This window comes from Hermetia illucens, chromosome 6, assembly GCF_905115235.1.
Source record: "Hermetia illucens chromosome 6, iHerIll2.2.curated.20191125, whole genome shotgun sequence".
In the NCBI taxonomy this organism is placed as follows: domain Eukaryota; kingdom Metazoa; phylum Arthropoda; class Insecta; order Diptera; family Stratiomyidae; genus Hermetia; species Hermetia illucens.
In genome coordinates, this window is record NC_051854.1 from 101,001,250 (window position 1) to 101,019,649 (window position 18,400).

The window sequence follows — 18,400 nt, forward strand, 5'->3', positions numbered from 1 at the left end:
GAATCCGTATTCACATATATCAGTCAGACAATGACCAATACTGTTTGTTCTCTGGAAGTAGATGATTGCATTTCAGTACAAGCTTTCATTGTAATTACCTTAGTATCTATTTATGTGTTTATTAGTTATCTTGCAACTGGTTGGGATTTTATGATCAAGATAAATACGGGAAACTCCGCTATATTTGCTTCTGTATAACAGGTTTTGCCCCATAGAGAGAGTAGAGCCAGCTCAGTAATGAGTCGCGTGTAGGTGGAAGTATTTATAGTTGCATATTCAACGAGAGTAATTCACAATTTGTTTGAATTCTATGTCAAATTTTATGTTACATGATCAATCGTCGTCAACCTCAATTACAGTTGATAATGTCCCACGGACGAGGCTGCATGACGGGCAGCACTGATGATGAGAACGAATAGTTTAGACAAAAAAATACACCCCTGCCGAGCTCCGCTCTGAAGTTCACATTTCACTGAAATTTTACCTCGATGTACCACTTGGCATTTAGCGCTGCCATATGACAACCTGAAAATAGCCATTAGTATTTAAGGAATACCCCATCTCCCCCAATTAACAAACAACTCCAGATGGGCTCCCTGTGCACACTGTTGAATGCCTTCTCTAAATCGATCTTAATTTTCAACCACTGCCACCTCAACGCTCATTTTCCCAGTGATTGGAAGAATGCTCGTATAACTCCCATCCTAAAAAAAAGGAAACTCTCTTAATCCCAACAGCTGCAGGCCTATCTCCATCCTTTCGCCCTCCGCCAGGATCTTCGAACGGACCATTAAGTCCATTATCGATGAGCACTGTGACTAAAATTGCACACTTCCTGACTTCCAGTTCGCAAACCGACCAAACCAGTTGGTCTAGCACACGCTTCTTGCCTTTGAAACGGACATTCTTCTCGGTATTGACCAAAAGACTCCAAACATAGCCTGCTTCCTCGACCTTAGAAAAGCTTTCAACTCCATATGGCAATACGGTCTTTCTGAAGTTCTCAAATTCCATCTGCACCTCTATAAGCTAACCCTTAGTTTTCTAGATAGATTCCTCAACGTTCAGTCCTTTGGGTCACCTTATTTTCCCTGTTCACCACTGACCTAGCTAAACCGAGTACAGACCCTAATCCCATCAAAATCCTACATTACGCGGTTGACCTAATCCTTTACACGTCCACTGAACATATTTCCCTCGACGAAGCTCGTATGAATTCCTATTTGGACGAGCTTTATAGGTACTTAATCCGTTGGAAAGTATCCCTTAATCCCCAAAAATGTGAAACAAAAATAAGTAGAGAAATTGTCGTCCTTTCCCTCAAAATCTATAACCCGCCTTTTCCCACTGTGAACGAAATCACCTACCTAGGGGTGACCACGAACTTCCGTCTTTCCCACGTATCCCATATTTCGAAGGCACTGAACCATGCAAATGGAGGCTATTAATCCCTGCATCCCGTCCTAAAATACAGCACCCCAGTGCCCCAAAAAATTAAGCTATTCTGAGCTTATCAGACCACTTTTCACTTTTGGCTTCATCTTCTAGTCTGGTAGTTCACCGTCCCAAATAAAGAGGCTCCGCCTGAGAGAACGAAAAATCCTCCACCAGTGCTCCAAGATATCTACATGAACGAAGACTATTCCAAATATATCCAACCAAGTCCTATACGATACCTGTCAAACTCCACGCATCGACGTTTTCCTCGTCCGTTACACCATTAATTTCGTAAACAAATATCAGACACACTCCAATCCCCTTATAGTCCAGGACATGCTGATTCAGAACGCTGAAGACAATCTTCTTTCAAAACCGCCTCTTTGATAGCCAAGGAAGAGTAAGTGTAGAATACACCGGCAATTACTCCCAGTCCCAATTTACAAAACCTACCCATCCTTAGGATCAATTCCTAGCTCCTAATCCCCAACCCCGTCCTACATGTATTCCATCCTACGCCCCCTCCCTAATCCTACCCTTTTCCCCGTCCAAAGTTTTGTGAAAACTTCAACCAGTGAAGGTTTTTTTTTCTTTTCCTCCAAAATATCTGATAACATCTCCCTTTTATGCCTTTATCAATAAGTTAGTTTAGTCTTTGGATTATCATCATCATCAATGGCGCAACAACCGGTATCCGGTCTAGGCCTGCCTTAATAAGGAACTCCAGACATCCCGGTTTTGCGCCGAGGTCCACCAATTCGATACCCCGAAAAGCTGTCTGGCGTCCTGACCTACGCCATCGCTCCTTCTTAGGCAGGGTCTGCCTCGTCTTCTTTTTCTACCATAGATATTGCCCTTATAGACTTTCCGGGTGGGATCATCCTCATCCATACGGATTAAGTGACCCGCTCACCGTAACCTATTGAGCCGGATTTTATCCACAACCGGACGGTCATGGTATCGCTCATAGATTTCGTCATTGTGTAGGCTTTAGATTACACCTTAGATAAAGTATAACTGTTAAGGTAGCTGGTAAGTTAGTTATAGTTTCAATGTTACTTATATTGAGGGAATAAATAAAAGTGTGTTCTTCTCTAAATCGAGGAAAAGCGAGTGAAATAAAGATCAAATCTTCCCACACTGTTCCACAATGATCCGTATGGTCAGTGCAAAAGGATCCAGAGCGGAAACCTGTGTGTCCTTTGATGCAAAGGTTCCGTTGCGGTTCTCCGCCTCAGGCTGATTCCAGTTAACCCGTTGGGGAGTTCCGTCCCCACGTACTCGAGGAGGGCGATCAGACCCGAGTCTGCAAGGGACTCATCTGAAGTAGCTCTGCCACGAAGCCTCACCGGAGGTTATCTGGTACTATGGGTACCGGGATGGCCCTCTGAGAGCATATGCTCCAGGAGAATTCCTGGAGGATGTGTTCTCGGCCCGGTTATTTGCAATTGGCCCCTAGTGGAAGTTTCATGGTGGTTATGGTTATGCCTACATCGCGGGCAGAGCTCCTCGGAGCTCAAGCGTGGAGTTGCGCTGTACAACTCGGGTGCCGTCCTCGCATCCACTGGTATGAATGTTGAGCCTGCACTCAGTTTAAACCAGGACCGCTGTGCTTGCATGGCGGGGCTCTGATTGTGGTCCCAAAATCAATTCGTGTCCGAAGAGGACCGCGGGATTATGCCTTCACGGCAGGCCGTGCTTCACCACCACATGCCGAAGCGAGGTACTATCAGAGTTCACCTTGGCATTTAGAGTACCCACAACCATCGCATTGTCACCTGCATCGGGCGTTTCCTGGAATGAAAGTTTCCTTGCGTGCGTAAAACTGCACTTTTGAAATGTTCTTCATTTTGGACCGAAATCACGCAGATAATATTCTGTCTGATACTAGTTACTAGGACTTGAAGGTACACCTATTGAATGCGGGAAATATCAATTCATTCAATTGAGTCCCACCATCTTGCTTCTCTTTATCCCAGGATGTTCAGTTTGTACCGTTAAAATTCAGTCAGAATCGCTAGTCCTGAGATGGATTGAGTGGATTCGGACACGAACCAAGTAGAAGTGCAGTCGGCGAGCGGTGAAGCATATGCTGTCGGCAACGTTCCTCCAGAGGAACGTCACCCAAGGCGTCAAAAACGGGCTGATGCAACTGAGGGAACTACTGGACCGCATTTCCTTCTACAAGCGAACCTAGACATCAATGGAAGACGCTTGGAAAGCAGAAACAGCCGCACTTCCCGCTGAGAACACTGCAAGCACCAAACGGATCGGAAATAGTCCACTGCTAAGCGAACTGGGGAAAAAGTGAAAGAAGAAGACATGCCTGAAGGAGACATTATCCAAGTAGTTTCCAGAGCCTAAAAAAATGCAAAGGGGATAAAAGTAAATAACTGGCTACGCCGCCAGAGACCCGTCGGTCCAAACAGAATGAGGTTACAAACCAAAAGCCACTAACAGAAACAGATGTGGAAACGAAAAAGGGTAGGTAGGTTGGTATCAGTGGCCGCTCCGAGGAGCCCAATTAGCGCATTGGTGCGCCGTTTTGATGCCACAAGCTCCTAAGACCGTGACTGTTGTTATAGGAACAGGGAAGCAGAGTCCAGCTGGCTCGGATCTTCAGAACCAGCCCGTAGCATTCACGAAGGAAAGCAGCTCTCCGACCCTGCAGCTAGAAATCTCACTGAGGTCCTCAAAGAATGGTTTACCCAGTGTCCGCAGCCTGACTCGAGCCAGAGCTGGGCAATCGCAGAGAAAGTGCATGAGGGTTTCCCTTCCTTCTCCGCAGCTTCGGCAATGCGAGTTGTAGGGTAAGCCTGGAAACGAAGAAAGACGGATACAGAGACATTTGCGGAAGTCCTTAGTGAAATCCGATACAGGATGAAACCCAAAGACAAGGGATTAGAAGTGTCTTCCAAACGGAAAACGAAGGATGTCGAAGTCCTCGTCGAACTAGGCCCGGAGACCACTAGCAAGTTTGCGTTCCGCGAAGCGATCAAGGGGTTATTGGGAGAAGGCTCTCGTTTCTAGTCTTGAACCTATGTGCTCTCTAGAAATCCGAGATTTTGACTACCTCATAGAAAAGGTCGAAGTGAAGGGGGGCGTGAATGTCCAGAGGTAATCGTTGCCAGGATGGGTGCTGTGGTGGAAGCCACTAAGCAAAATGCGAGGAAACTCCTTAGCAGCAGGAAAATCAAAATTGGATGGATAATATGCAAGGTACGAATGCGGTTAATCCCAATGAAGTGCTACAGGTTTCTGGGCTATCCACATACGTCGGCAACTTACAAAGGACCCGACAAGGGGACAGCATGCCGCTACGTTGTGAATAGCATGATCCGCATTCTACAAATTAACGTGCACAGGAGTGCACCAGCTGCTAGCGCAGTTCGGTTGGGAGGTAAAGATTGATCTAGTGCGAATCAGCGAGCAATACCGGAACAAGAACCCGGCTTCACAGCATCTCGACTTATCGGGTACTGGTGCTATCTGGATTCGGGACGACGTTCGACTTCGTGTTTTTGCCCAATAGCCAGAGAATGAGAGTGTCCGGATTCGGTGTTTGGGGATAACGTTTTTAGCACCGAATGGGACGTGAGGCTTGATGCTCTGGAGGACGCCGTGCCGTCTTAAGCGCGGAGGGGTGAATCATTGTAGGCGGTGATTTTGGTGCTTAGTCATTGAATAGGGCATTCATCAGAGGCGAGAACCGTTCTCGTAGTTTAAACACCGGATACGCGCCCAGGCTGCGAAGGAGGCATTCCTGACATCACGATGCGTGATAACGACAGCGTGTGAGACTTGCATGTCCCGGAGGGACCCCAGACGTGACAAACCTTCTATGTACTGACGGAGAGCAGAAATTGCCAACCTACGGAAGAAGTGTTATCACCTCCGTCGTTTGGCACAATATTTACACGCCCGCGAGGAGGCATACGCCATAGGGGCAGAGTATAGATCAGCAAAAAGGGGACTCCCCAGTGCGAAAAATAAGTGCTCGCGGCTGGCAGCACCTAGTCGACTAGGTGAATGAGGGCCCGTGGGGACTTGGTTATAAACTTGTCACCCGCAAAATACTAAGTACCGACCAGAGGGACCGCATTTTACGGGCATTATTCTCCAGATATCGGGTTGATGTCAATAGCGCGGAAAGCGTTGAAGATTGCCCCACAATAAAGGAGCTTGAAGAAACGGATTCTCACCATGAAAAACAAGAAGACGCCAGGTCCTGATGGTATCCAAGCAGAAGTTTACAAACAAATCAGACTTGGCATAATGATGCGACGACTAAGCGGATGGATAACTGCTCATGGTTTCAGCCTTGTGCTGGAAAAAGGTGAACTAGTAATCTTGACCAGAATGAGAATCCCGTCCCGTAGAGTCAAAACCAGCTGTTAAATACCTTGGTTTAATGTTCGAATTGAAAGTGAGCTTCTCCAAGCAAATCAAAGCAACAGCGGACAGGGCTGCAGCTGAAGTCTCGGCCTATATCTACAAGGAAACGTCTTCTTTTCGGAGCAACGCATTCCGTTCTGCTCTATGGCGCGGAGGTACGGGCTATGCCCTTGACGAGGAGGTGCATCGTAAGCGCCTTGCTCAAGTGTAAAGCTATCTACAGCCGCAAGGGCGAAAACTTAAGAGAGGTGGTTGCTCACGAAGAACGTCAACGCACCCTTACCGAGTGACAACTCCCTTGGCAAGATGATCTAAGAAACAGAGGGACTGCGCGGCTCATCGACAATGTAGATTTATTACCTTCTTAGTGGGCATGGAGATTTTCAGCCTTATCTGTACAAGATTAGGAAGGCGCGATCTCCTGATTGTAAGTTCTGCAATGGAGTTTCCGACGACGCTGAACACACCTTTTTCTCTTCTAAAAGGTGAGACGTCTTTCGTCAGCTTTATGCAGGCACAGGGTAGCTCTCTCCAGACAATATTGTCAGAGAGATGCTGAGAAACGCTGGTAGATGGAGTCGTGTTGCGCATTATGTTCGGGCTCATCTTATTGCAAAGAGGATTAAAATCGACCGGCGGAAGGACCGGATGGCAAGAGGTTCTCTGAACTAACAAATCCCTTCCTCCCTCCTCTCTCCTCCCGTTGTTGAAAGAAATTGACTGACTTGAATGCTCCCAAACTGGGAGGGATAGCCCGCAGTAATATGTCAGTTCCAGACTAGTTCTCTGATGACTGAAAGGTGTTTAGTTGGTAATCCGACGGCGTATTGTTGCGGGAGTCCGATACTCGCAAACGCGTTCACCTACCCTACTCTCACGAAAAAAAAAAACAAAGATACACCTGAATTTGGTACAAATGAATGAATCCCTCTACAAGACTATGATCTTGCCAGTCCTCATGTATTCCTCGGAAACTTGGGTTCTTACCAAGAAAAATTCCGAACTCTTGGCCGCGTTCGAGAGAAGAATTCTCCGAAGAATTTTTAGCCCCCTACATGAGGATGGACGATTCCGTAGCCTACACAATGACGAAATCTATGAGCGATACCATGACCTCAATAGGTTACGGTGGGCGGGTCACTTAATCCGTATGGATGAGGAAGATCCCACCCGAAAAGTCTATAAGAGCAATATCTATGGTAGAAAAAGAAGACGAGGCAGACCCTGCCTAAGATGGAACGATGGCGTAGGTCAGGACGCCAGACAGCTTTTAGGGATATCGAATTGGTGGACCTCGGCGCAAAACCGGGATGTCTGGAGTTCCTTATTAAGGCAGGCCTAGACCGGATACCGGTTGTTGCGCCGTTGATGATGATAATGAATGAATCCCAAGTAAAGTGCAATGATAAGTACCAGCCGAGGTATTTTAACTGTGATCTATGCATCATGTTTGCCAGAACAAGGTCCCCTTCCTTAGGATCTTATCGAAATTTTCTGCAATAAATTAGTTAAAAGAAGAAACCGATCTACACTAATTTTAATGAGATCTCGATTTATTAGCCTGAGGAGGATCTCAGATCCTGTAATGTTGCTTGTAGTTGCTTCCTTAATAACCCAGTTGACGAATTCACCGAACTGGAGTGTTGGGTCCCATTTCTTCGATTGCCAAAGTTAAGCTGCGATGTGGTCACCTCGGTGCCACCGTTCGTCGGTAGAAACGACGCTCCTCAGATATACAAATTTTCTGTCGCCCGAACTTTTAGTTCACGTACACAAATAGGAAGAGGGCTGTTTGGGAGTCTCCTAATAGAGCGCAGATCGCACCCAAGTCCAGCCCAGTATTAAACTCAGCGCGCTTAATTCTTGGGAGCGATGGAGTCCTGGCCCTTTATCCCTCGCTGTCGAGTAAAGCTGTGGAAAGGACAAAGTTAGGGTCTTACCAATTGTTTTGGAAGTTCCAGCGGTTCCAATAAAGGCACAAACACTCTTCTCTGGTTTCACTAATACTTTATTGAACTTTTAATAATATACTAATTTTCCTTATCTAACACCAACTTTCTAACTATCCTAGCTACTCGACCGCTCGTTTAATCTCGATTACTCCAAACTTAATATCCAAAAAGAACACCGCTACTCCAAAAGAACTCCATAAAACTCCGCTTAATATCAAAAAAAACTCCGCTTAATACTCCAAAAGAACTCAATATCCGAAAACAAACTCAAATTTCCGACTACGGGTAACAATGTCAAAGATGTGGGTTTGCAACTTTGGCCCAGGAAGAATTGCTTGATTGAGACTAACGCCATTCGACGTCGGACTGGAGGCGTTAAAAACATTCCTGAGCTTCGATGTGGTAGCATCCTTGCGAATCACACTCAGGTAAGGTATGTAATAAACGTCTCCACTAGTATCACCTCGGAGTTCAGTAGGGACCTCTTCCATATGGCCCAACTCCCGATATTCTGACATGAACTCGTCCGATTTCGTTTTGAGTTCGGCGTTCTTTAACCACCGTTTCTCCTGGCCGAGAAAATACTGAACTGCCTTGCTAAACGAGTTTCCCAACTGAATATCCTCCTGACGCCACGGGGTTGGTACAACATACCGACCGTCTTCAGTTCGATAGTGCTGTGATTGGAATAGATGTTCACATCGCTCTTCATCCAATTCAACCCTCTCATTTTTGTCAATGGGCATGTTCCAAAAAGACCTTAGGTTTTGCTCAAGTTCCTCCAAGGAGACATATGAGGCCGTAACTTTAGAAGCAGGCAATGCTGCAGAACCAGATACTACCCATCCAAGTCGAGTATTTTGCGCTAAAAATCCTTCCACTACTTCCACTCCTTCCAAAAATAATTGAGGAAGGACATTGGAACCTAGAAGAACCGGAACATGCGGAGCGTGATCTGTAACCAGATCTGCCAGCCTCTTCCCTGGGAACAATGAACTTATTCCCCTAGGTGGACGAGGAAGACCCCCTTTGGTAACTCGCTTGACTACCAGCGCCTGCGTTTCCACGTTTGAACCATTCTCTAAACTAAGAGTCAACCCGACAATTGAAGACACTCTTCCTGCGGATACTCCTCCCACTCCGGATACTTTCACATTGGTTCTCTTCTTAGTTAGTCGCAGCCTTTGAACTAACTCCTCAGTGATATAACTGCTCTGGCTACCCTGGTCCACCAAGCACCGAACTGAAATTACACTTCCATCCTTTGCCTTTATCTTTATTACAGCTGTGGGCAATATAGTTTCGGAATGGGCAAGTTTTGTAGAGTTTTCCGCGTGATGAGAAATACTCCCTTTGCATGTATGACCCGCCCGATCCATCTTTGCCGGGATGCAATACTGTTTCATGCTGCCCATGACAAAGCTCGCATTTCAAAAACTTACGCCTTTGACATTCCGTACCTTTTTTGTACTTGTGGGAGGCACAGAAGACACATATACCATAATGCCGGAGCAGATCCCCTTTGTCCTTGCTGTTTATTAACCGTGGACATTTTAACACCAGATGATCTTCCATACAAATGTAGCATGGAAAACGCTTTATTTTTCCCCCTTGTGCTTTTGCGGCAAGGGAAATTTCCCTATGCGGTTTTTTTCGACCACCTAAGGTCCTTCTTAGCAACGGAATGTTCTTCTGCTTGAACCTTCGCGAGTCCGCCCAACCCCTCCCAACTGGGAGACATAATTATGTATCTATTTTCCAGAAATAGATCAATATCATCAATTGTTACGGGAAGTTTTGGCTGCTTAAGCAATGAGTCAAATTCCCGTCGGGTGGAGACATCCATTTTACGGGTAAAGATAAAAGGTATGAAAGGTACACCTTGATCACAATTGAATCCAGCCTTCCTCAGGTTTTGAACCACTGAGCGCATTGTGTCAAGTGCCCTTCCAATGGTACTGGGGTCTTGTAATACTATCTGGGGAAGATCTATGAGGGCCTGGATCTCCTTTTCTACCAGCGCCCGAGGATTACTGTAGCGTCGTTCCAGAAGTTCCCAGGCCTTATCGTAGTTTTCCCCATGCACTCCTAAGTGCTCTACGACTCTCCTCCTTTTAATTTGCTCTGCAGCATCATTAGCCTTTCAGCTCGCCCAATATCAGATCCTTCATAGACTGATTGAAAAATACTGCGGAAAGACTCAAAGTGACGAAGATCCCCATCAAACGAAGGAATATCAGGGACTGGTGGACAAGGACGAGGTCTATGGCCGCGATTCCAATAAGGAATGCCTTCGGTCTCGGAGCTTCTTAGCCCGAAGCCTCTTGTCGGCAACGGTATGTCACTAAAAGGTATGTTCAATTCATCGCGAATCCTGGGAAACCATTCTCTAGAGAACAAGTTTTCTGGCTGTTTTGTCGCGTCCTCCGACTCCCCTTGAGCTTCATTAAGCTCGACTGAAGGTCCAGGGCGCGGACTTGATGTTACCCTTCCACCTGTGATTTCTACATCGACGGGAGAGCTTTCGGGAATGAGATCGCGATGAACACGCCCAATCAGCTCCTTGATCGCATTGTAAATACCGATCATAACGGATAGTTTATTTTCTCGGAAATAAACAATGTCCTTAGAAGGGTTTTGGTGAAGAAGGTGACTGTGGCCGGCGAAGAAATCCCAATAAAGCTGTTGCACTTCTTCCCATGCCGCAGCAAAACGCTCTCACGTCCTTTTTTCTTGCCGGAGTTTTACTAGGGACTCCCTCACACTTTCAAGTTTTGCGACCCCTTTCCTGCTGGGCATCAATAATTGCCTGAATCTCCATTCTGGCTAAATTTGAAGATCGCGATAATGCCGAGCTCCGCGGCGGCAGTATAACTTTGCGCCTTTAATTTGGACGCCGAAACAACAATAACTTTGCACTCTTGATTTGAGCGCGGCAACGATAATAATTTTGCGCTCTTAATTTGAGCCCCGTAGGGGTAGGTAGGTATCAGTGGCCGCTCCGAGGAGCCCAATTAGCGCTTTGGTGCGCCGTTTTGATGCCACAAACTCCTAAGACCGTGACTGTTGTTATAGGAACAGGGAAGCGGAGTCCAGCTGGCTCGGATCTTCAGAGCCAGCCCGTAGCATTCACGAAGGAAAGCAGCTCTCCGACCCTGTAACTAGAAATCTCACTGAGGTCCCCAAAGAATGGTTTACCCAGTGTCCGCAGCCTGACTCGAGCCAGAGCCGGGCAATCGCAGAGAAAGTGCATGAGGGTTTCCCTTCCTTCTCCGCAGCTTCGGCAATGCGAGTTGTAGGGTAAGCCGAGCCTAGCGGCATGGTCCCCTATGGGCCAGTGCCCCGTGCAGACCGCCGTAATCTTGAATGCATTTGCACGCGTCTGACACAGGAGCTCTCGTGATCGGGCTATGTTATAAGCGGGCCAAATTCTCCTTGATTTGGCACAGCTTGTAAGCCTTCGCCATCTCAGGCCCGCGGCTGCTAGGTAGTGCGAGTAGACTCGGCCCCCGACAGCCGCCAGCGGAACACCGACTGTATTCGCCGAGGGACTGCCAAGAGCAGAGCCTTGCCTGGCCAATCCATCAGCCCGCTCATTCCCTTCTATGTTCCTATGCCCGGGAACCCAGAGGAGAGTTATCTTGAGCGTGCCGCCCAGATGGTTGAGCGCGTCTTTGCACTGCCCCACCAGCCGGGAAGATGTCGTCGTTGAGTACAAGGCCTTGATGGCCGCTTGGCTGTCGGTCAGAATGGCTATGTTACGCTTGGGGCTCGGATCACGCTCCAGCCATCGACAGACTTCCAATATCGCCAGTATTTCCGCCTGGAATACACCTGGGAGACCATACGACTTGGACACACCGTGTGTATTCGAGAAAACCCCCGCGCCGACTCCATAAGCCATCTTTGATCCGTCCGTAAAGAATACCGTGTCATAGTCTTGCAACACGCCGCCGGTCTTCCACTTTGCCCTGGTTGGAAGGTCCACAGCAAAATTTCTCGTGAAGTTCAGCTTGCGTGTGACATAGTCCGTGGGGGATGCCCAGATTTCTCGAGGTATTTCATCTAGAATGTTGCTGTGGCCGTAGGACTTTGCTGCCCAGCATCCGGACTCACGTAGTCTGACGGCACTGCACGCTGCAACATATTTGATGTGGAGGTCAAGGGGGAGGAGATACAGGAGTACATTGAGAGCATCTGCCGGGCAAGACTGCAGAGCCCCCGTAGCACCTGCACACGCGGTTCTTTGAATCCTATTAAGCTTCGTTCTATTGTATTTCTTCTTCAAAGCCTGCCACCATACAATAGATCCGTACGTCAGGGTCGGACGCACTACAGCGGTGTACAATCAGAGAACCATCCTAGGCCGGAGACCCCATTTCTTGGCAAAGGTTCTCTTACAGGCATAGAAAGCTATACAGGCCTTCTTAACCCTCAGTTCTATGTTCAACCTCCAATTTAGCTTAGGATCCAGGATTACACCCAGATACTTTACATTAGAGGAAAGAACCAATCTTTGTTCATTCAGCCGTGGTAGATGGAATTCAGGTATCCTTGTCTTGGTGGTGAATAGCATCAGTTGCGTTTTGGTTGGGTTTATGCTGAGTCCGCATCTTGCGGCCCACAGGCCCACCTTTCGCAACGCTCCTTCCATGATGTCGCTCATAATGGACAGAAACATCCCAGATACTAGTATCACCAAGTCGTCGGCATACGCCACCACCTTCACCCCGCTGCTGTCTAATGTACGTAAAATGTTGTCCATTACTATTAACCAGAGCACCGGTGAGATAGCACCACCCTGGGGCGTGCCTCTGTTCACAGCTCTGGTCAAGTGGTTGCCTCCCAGATCGGATTAGATTATCCTGGTACTCAGCATGGATATAATCCAATGCGTGAGATACCCCTCCAATCCAATACCGGTCAAGGCTTCCTTGATGGCGTTGGTACTGACGTTGTTGAAAGCTCCTTCTATATCCAAGAAGGCAGCAAGGGTATACTGCTTGTACTGCAGCGACCGCTCAACCGTGCCAATTACCTCGTGGAGGGCGGTTTCTGTGGATTTTCCTTTGAGATAGGCATGCTGGGACTTAGAGAAAGGCGTTCTCTCCATAATCATCCTTAAGTGAATGTCCAGGACGCGTTCTAGGGTCTTCAGCACGAAAGAGGTCAGGCTGATTGGCCGAAAGTCCTTCGCGGACTCATGATCGCGCCTGCCCGCTTTCGGTATGAAAACCACCCGTGCGCGCCTCCAGGACTGCGGTACGTATCCTAAAGTGATGCAGCTCCGGTAAATCTCAACAAGCCACGGCACAACCCTTTCCTGCTGCTTCTGTAGCATGACTGGCATTATGCCGTCTGGGCCTGGAGATTTGTATACGGAGAAGCTGTTTATAGCCCAGCCGATCCTATCCCCGGTAATTACCGATTTGATAGTCTCGCACAGCTGGGGTTGCCGCAAACCCTCCAAGCGAGGTTCTGACTCACAGTCCTCCACGCTGGAGGGAAAGTGCGTTTGCACCAGCAGCTCCAAGGTTTCACTAGAAGATTCCGTCCAGGAGCCTTCCGACTTTTTAAGGAAGGATGGACTCTTATGTTCCTTGGACAGAATCTTATTGAGCCTCGCGCATTCACTAGTGCTTTCAATGTTCTGACAATAGTCTAGCCAAGACCGCCTCTTGGCGGTCCTGATGGCCGACTTGTACTTCTTTAGGCAGTCCTTGTATGGCTGCCAGTATTTTTGCCTGTAGCAGATGTTGAAGATTTCTCTGGTCAACTTCCTGAGACTAGAGAGATCTTCGTTCCACCACGGTGGCAGGGTCTTTTTGCTGTACTTAGCAGGGCACGAGACTTTGAAGGCGGTATCAAAAGCCTTATCCAGAGCCCCGACCTTTGACTCCAGTTCGTCTGTCGTGCCAATCCTACCAATTTGCGCACTGGAGAGTTTGTTCTTAATTACCTGACCAAACTTTCTCCAGTCGATCCTCCTGGGGTCTCTAAAGGGCTTGGAGACCTCTGCGGCGAGATCTAGACTGAAGAGTATCCAACTGTGGTCAGAGAAGGATCTCTGGTCAGACACTCTCCAGTCCTCCACCCTAAGAATCCCGTTGTCGGTTATTAGGGTGATATCAAGGACCTCCTCCTAACCGTCACAGTTCTCCGAGCAGGGGAAATGAAAGGTTGGTGTACTGCCCCTGTTACACACCGATAGATTTGAAGTAATAATAAACTCAAAGAATGACTCACCTCTTTCGTTGATTTCAGAGCTGCCCCAAAGCGTATGCCTTGCATTTGCGTCGCAGCCTATCAGCAGGTTGGCTTTCTTTGGTGTTATGGTGTTCGTCAGATGTTGTAGTTCTTGTGGCGGAGCTGATCGGTCGTGAGCCATGTACGCCGAGGAAATATACACGTTCTCTGCCCCCACCTGCTCCAGCTTGACCACAACTAGGTCACTGGAACTCAGGTCCGGGCACAGAAAAGCGTGCAGACTCTTCCTCGCTAGAATACATGCTCTAGGTTTAGCCTGATCAGCGTCTCCTGTGCTGTGGAATAAATTAAAATATTTGCTTTGGAGCCCTTTGATGGTTCGGTCGCTTCCGACCCAGGGCTCCTGTATTAATGCGATGTCGATGTCTTCCTCTAAGAGGAAGACGAGCAGATTAGCCGAGGCACACTTCGAGTGCTGCAGATTTATCTGCGTTACCCTCAGCATGATCTGCTTGCGTGGGGGGTTCGCCAGCCCCCGTCGGACCGTCGATCGTCATCTCCTCCAACAGCTCGTTGGCCGCGTCGATTGGGTCAAGGTCGTCGTCCGGTTTTGCAGAGCGGAACACTTTTACTTTGGCATTCCTGACTCCGAACCACACTTTGTAATCGGCCTTTTTCAGTGCCTCCAGGCACTTCTCGTTTATGCGGAGTAGTACGGGCTGGCTGTTTATCTGAGGTTCCTCCTCCTTTATAACAACCCAGTCGTCCATGGGAATCCCGGGGTTGTGAAGGCGCAGGAAATGGACCAGCTTGTCCTTCTCCATGCGGATCTTCGGCAACCAAATGCGAGCGACCGGTCTCCTGGGAATCTCGTCGTATGGGATAGTCTTGAGCTTAACGCCCTCCCAAGCGTCGCTGATCTTAGCGACGCACGAGCCGAGAAAGTCCTTAGAGAACTGGTCCATGCAAGCTATTACGTGGAACCCACGGACCACCTGAGATGAATCAAAGTGGGGAGTGAGTCCCGGGTGTTTGCCTCCGGTTTCCACGAGATGTTCATAGACCATGCCCGACAGCCTAGCCTCAACACTGGTCCACACCTCCAGCGTTAGTTTGCCGCTAGCAGAATTGCCATCCGCCAGCGCCACCCATAAGTGACTCCTGGCCACATCGCTGAAGGTCTTCGCAGTACGTGGCCCGCCGGCTGACGGTTGCTGTACAATATCCTTTGTATGTTGCTTGGCGTCTACGCTCTTGCCCACTCTACTCCGCTTTTTATCTTGTTCGACCTCGTCTTGAGATCGGTTGCGTTTTAGAGCGATGGGCTTCGCCTTCTGCTCGTCAGCCCGGCGTTTGCTGTTGTATTCATCAACAATCGCCTGGTATTTAGCGAGGTCTTTTTCATCCCGCTCGTCGACAGTACCGGCCTCCTTATTCTTGGCAATCTTGCCGAGAATATGCATGGCCTTCTGGTACTGACTCTTGAGCAGGACACCCGTGGACCTTCGCTTCTTAGCCGGTTTCCGGCGATTCTTGTCGGTTTTCGCTTTCGAGGGATCCCCCGATGCTGAGGGCTTCGGGTCAGGAGTACTATGTCTGGTACTCGCTACACCCAGCCTGACGGCAGTGGGTTCCAGGCTAGAAGCCACTAGTCCGTCTGACGCCTCGCTCCGGGAGGTCCCTGCGGTTGGTTTCAGCATAACGGTGCTACGGCTGGCACCGAGTGTATTGCTCTCGACAGCCACTGTCTCCTGGCTGGAGGCCAGCAGCTCGTCCTCCGATGATGCGCCTGGCATCATCTCCTCCTCTTCTATCATCGTTTTGGTTTTTTTATTAATTGAGTCCATGTCTTGGTCCCACGAGTAGTCCGGGAAGAATGTCCACCCTGGCTGGCCCGGCCACCAGGGTAAGGGTCTTATTTGAAACTGAAGGTGCCCAAGGTATTCAGAGTTCGCATACTAAAGACCAAGCTCCCCATTGGCCACGCAGCCCTCGGCGTATGTTGTTCCACCTTGGCTTGGGGTCCTATTAGCACCTTCTCCGGTGCAGGGAGGACGATCCCCGGACTGTTGCTTCAGTCCATCCCCCCGTCAGATCTACTTGCCCCTAACACATGACCAGCAGACAAGCAGATCCTCGTCAGTTGGATGAGCCTACTCCCAGCCCGGCCCTACACACTCTTGGCCCGCCCGAAGACGGTTTCCAGCGGCCACTACGCGGAGGTCGTGTGAGGACTTGCCTAATTATGCAACTTTAACCTGAAGCATAATCAGACCAGGCCGCCTGAGCCCCGTAACAACAATAATTAGTGATTTCCACTCCGCAATGGCAATACTCCATCGCTCCCAGGAATTAAGCGCGCCAAGTTTAATACTGGGCTGGACTTGGGTGCGATCTGCGCTCTATTAGGAGACTCCCAAACAAGGGCAATAATCCTTCCAGCTGAGAACATTGGTTTCTTTGATATTTATTGTCAACCCGACTCTCCTTCCATTGACTTTATATGCTCAATCTTAAAAACTTAAAACTGAAATACTTTCCAATTCACAGGTTCGCATTCCTTCCAGAACAAAAGGGTAAACATTTATTGTTAAGTAACAAAAGTACAATCAATTTTTAACATTGTCCTTAAAAATCCTAAGCTTGTAAGTCAAGCAAACCGCGCCTGTCAAACACGGGCAACCAACGTTGTAAATTTCTGCGAATCCGCGCATTATTGAACATTGCATTTCTCAGCCTTCTGGACCTCTCATCGTTCTTCATTAGACAGTTGAGGGACGCATCTTCTGTTTCCTCATTGATCATTGAAGGCTGGGCAATCACTGCTGAATAAATACCTAAAAAAGGAATTGGAAAATAATTAAAATTGAAGGAGAAAGGGGCGAGGGGCTGAATTTACAATAAAAAGCTGTCTCCACGTACTGAACCCAGATTTGATGTAGAGTCGGAATTTTTCCAGAAAACTTCAGGACTTGGAGGGTCTCCCTTAGGTTCTGATAGTAATAATACACAAACTCTTCTGTGTTGTTAAATCGAAGGTCGTCCATTAATGATGTGTGGAAGAAGTAGTGGAGGTCGATGGTTGGTGAGGCCCAGATAGAGAACTGCAGATCAAACAGGATAACATCAACTGGTTGATTACTCTCGTTATACTTAAACATTGCATTGTTACACCAAAAGTCACCATGAGTTAAAACGTTAAAATGATGGTCTTTTGGCTCCATGACTCGTACTCCGTATTCCGTGAAATGTGGTAGCAACTTAATCATTTTTCCACCATAAGCCTCATATCCTTCCCAACTGCTTACGACCCGAGCGCATGCCTCGAAATTCAAATTGAAATAAGAATCGAACGCTTTCGAGTGTTTGTTAAAGATTCCTCTATCGCAGTTTCTGAAAGTGCCAGGTCTTCCTGCGTTAGCGACAGCCGAAGCTGCATGCCACTCAGCTAATTTCTTAAGAATAACTTTCGCATGGATCTCATCTAGTCCTGCGCGCACGTTGGCCATTTTGTAACCCATGGCACTGAGGTCTTCCAAAAAAATGCTTTGATGTTCGTGGTCAATTTTCACGGTCTTCGGGACCAAGTCCTTACAATATCCAATTTTATTCAACACATCTCGTATCTTAGGAAACTGTGTATGATACATTTCTATTTCATGATCGTAGGTACCATAGCTATCGAACGCGGCTTTCACTTTACAACTGCTTTCACTATTTAAAGTAGCTTTTAATATGTAGCTTCCCGATTGGATGTCCTTGCTTGAGTTGCTCTTATATTCCACGGAGATTCGGGATAAAATACAAACGTAATTATCACCTCTCGCAGAGGCGGGGGACGCTTTGTAGCTCACGACTTTGATCGCACCATCCCTGAGGTAACTTCGCAATGCGTCCTGAATATAGTCCGTATTGAACCAAATGGGGACGATAGATGAGTCCATAGAGTCTGGAGACGTTGTGGTTGATTACTAGCTCACTAGGTCACTGATAAGTCCACAGAGTAACGCGACCGACTGCCTTCTGGAACTTAAATAGAATATGTCTAGACGTGAGCAACGTAATAAGTAATACTTAGTACGAGTGAGCCCATAAGCTAGAACAATGTTGTCTGTTCTTTGGACGCGGAATGGACACAACATTGTAATAGATGTTTTCATTCAAATCTAATATGCACCGGCCGCCTGATAGTTAGCTCACAGAATGTTGGGATTTCGTATTCACAGCGGATGCGAGAATAATAATTCTTATCGGAAAACGTCATTAAATCTGAAAATGCTTACATAAAACGTACGTGAGTTTTCCGCAGTTTAGTTAACTGGGGTTTAGTTAACTGGGGGGAGCCGCAGCTCCGAGCACTCAGGCCATTATTAGGCCCATTGTACTATCCCCGTAGTTGCCTATTCAAT

At 47.9% G+C, this 18,400-nt stretch overlaps 1 protein-coding gene across 1 annotated transcript; it reads right to left on the minus strand.

The window, feature by feature from the left end:
• Positions 1-16,534: 16,534 nt before the first annotated feature.
• On the minus strand, positions 16,535-18,102 carry LOC119659549. The gene is made up of 2 exons (XM_038067699.1): positions 16,891-18,102; positions 16,535-16,828 (listed from the first exon to the last, which is right to left on the minus strand). The coding sequence occupies exons 1-2, from the start codon at positions 17,933-17,935 to the stop codon at positions 16,629-16,631; spliced, it is 1,245 nt and encodes a 414-aa protein (XP_037923627.1). The 5' UTR covers positions 17,936-18,102; the 3' UTR covers positions 16,535-16,628.
• Between the last annotated feature and the right edge of the window lie 298 nt (positions 18,103-18,400).

What these genes read in the sequence shown, in the direction of transcription:
- LOC119659549 (XM_038067699.1), bottom strand. Translation starts at nt 17,935, where the DNA reads ATGGACTCATCTATCGTCCCCATTTGGTTCAATACGGACTATATTCAG. An exon ending in CGTGGAGACAGCTTTTTATT is followed by an intron (nt 16,829 to 16,890) that starts GTAAATTCAGCC and finishes TTCCTTTTTTAG; the next exon opens with GTATTTATTCAGCAGTGATT.